We start from the raw sequence: 1,779 nt of genomic DNA, 5'->3' as shown, positions 1-1,779 counted from the left end.
CTGTGGAGGTCAGTTCTTTTTCATACCCTGAGCTCACATGCCCTGAGCAGGACCCAGACCCACACAGAGAACACCTGGTCTGACACTATCCCTCCCCCAGGGGGTTCTCAGGAGCTACAAGCTACCCAGGGATCTGAACCAAGTGCTGACAAGTTTCTATGATGTCCCATAAAATCCCTTAGCTAATCACTTTTTTTCTATTAACTCTTCAACACTGGCACAAGATAAAATTTTAAACTGTGATAAATAGTGATAAATATCGACTGACTACCAACATTTGTGAAAAGCTTCCGTTCTAGATCAATCTCAGGTTAAATACTTCTTACATGTTTGGATGAACCAGCCTCACCGATCTGTACCCATTCACTGCCCGTTCCTCAGAGGAAAATAAACTGCCAGGTCTGTATTTCCATTAGCAGTTCCCACTTCCCTCCATTAAGCTGATGACTCCTTTATGGGCTCTTTACCCACCAGCCCCAAATAAACCACCAGTGACACTTCCAAAGCAAACTCCATTTAATGAGCCATCATGCCCCAGTACAGCTGGCCCGGGGCTATGCCTTGATGGCGAATTTCCGGGCTGGGTATAAACGTTCCTTCCTCTGCTGCTTCTTGGTCTTGAGGTTCTCCTCGTGCTTGTTGAGCCTGCGCCGCATGGCCCTCGTCTTCTTGGGCCGCAGATCCAGCGGCTTGTACTTCTTGCCCTGTTTGCAAAGACACACAGCAGCTGAGCTCAGACACTGCTCCGAGCTGAGCTCCTGCCCCAGCCTCTTCTCCTTGGGACTACCACTACAGCCTGGAGCTCAGCAGACTCCTCTCCACTGGGAACACGGGTGGATTGTGACCTTCGAAGCAGCTCTGACTCAGGTCTAATCTTACAAGCCCCACTTATCCAGCACCTCTTGTAAAGATCTGTTTTCCCCACCCAATATCATCTAATTCAAACTCCAGGAAGTGATAGTCTAAAAATTACAGAATCAAATAGATTTAAATAATTTCTTGGTCACCTGCGAGATTATCAAACTGAAAATAAGAGTATCTGCATTTCTGCAAACTCCATCTCCCAGCAAGTCCACCCCACCCCACAGAAGGGATGCTGCCAGAGGACTCTCCTGCAAAAAGACACTCACACTAAGCTTGCAGAACTCTTGCACTAATATTTAAAATGCGACCGTGACCAGAGAACTTTATACTGAACATACAGTTTTTCATTGAGTTTAAAGCTTTTAAGCAGCAATCCTTCCCACAAACTTTGTACTTGTGAATGGCAAGAGTGTAACGGCCACTTAGGGAAAACGCCTGTCCTTACCTTGTAGAACTTCCTCAAGTTTTCCTTCTGGGTCTGGTTGATGACAGTCAACACCCGGGCGATGGATTTGCGCACCACACGGCTGCAGGTGGGAAAGAGAGGGATGTGAGCACACCGTGCAGGAGCAGCTCCACGGGCCGAACCCGGGGGACAGAACCCAGCAGCTCCACGGGCCGAACCCGGGGTACCGAACCCGCGTGTGCTCCGCAGCCCTTACACTGAGCCCCGCTACAGCCAACGCCGGCAGCGCCCGGCTCAGCTCCTCCGAGCCCAGACACGCACCGGCGCTCAGGCCTACTGAGATGCGCTATTTTCCACGCGCGTTTTCAGGTTTTTCTGTTCCACAGCACGCAGCCACCACAGCCTGCGGGAGCGGCTCTCAGGCACGCTGCCCGGGGGCTCGGCGGCCCTGCCCGGCTGCCCTCGCCCCCGGCCCCACTCACATCTTGGACAGCTTGGAGGCGGCCCCG

General features: G+C 51.9%; 1 protein-coding gene across 1 annotated transcript; it reads right to left on the bottom strand.

Annotated features, from left to right (window-relative positions):
* Positions 1–498: 498 nt before the first annotated feature.
* On the bottom strand, positions 499–1,778 carry RPL35 (ribosomal protein L35; the record flags this gene model as incomplete). The annotated part of the gene is made up of 3 exons (XM_005421339.1): positions 499–704; positions 1,310–1,391; positions 1,753–1,778. Coding segments are annotated over 3 exons (258 nt in total), but the record flags the coding sequence as incomplete, so codon positions are not given.
* Position 1,779: the final 1 nt, after the last annotated feature.

The sequence above is a fragment of the Geospiza fortis genome, unplaced genomic scaffold (genome assembly GCF_000277835.1).
Source record: "Geospiza fortis unplaced genomic scaffold, GeoFor_1.0 scaffold27, whole genome shotgun sequence".
Taxonomy (NCBI): Eukaryota; Metazoa; Chordata; class Aves; order Passeriformes; family Thraupidae; genus Geospiza; species Geospiza fortis.
This window is presented reverse-complemented; position numbering and strand designations above follow the sequence as displayed.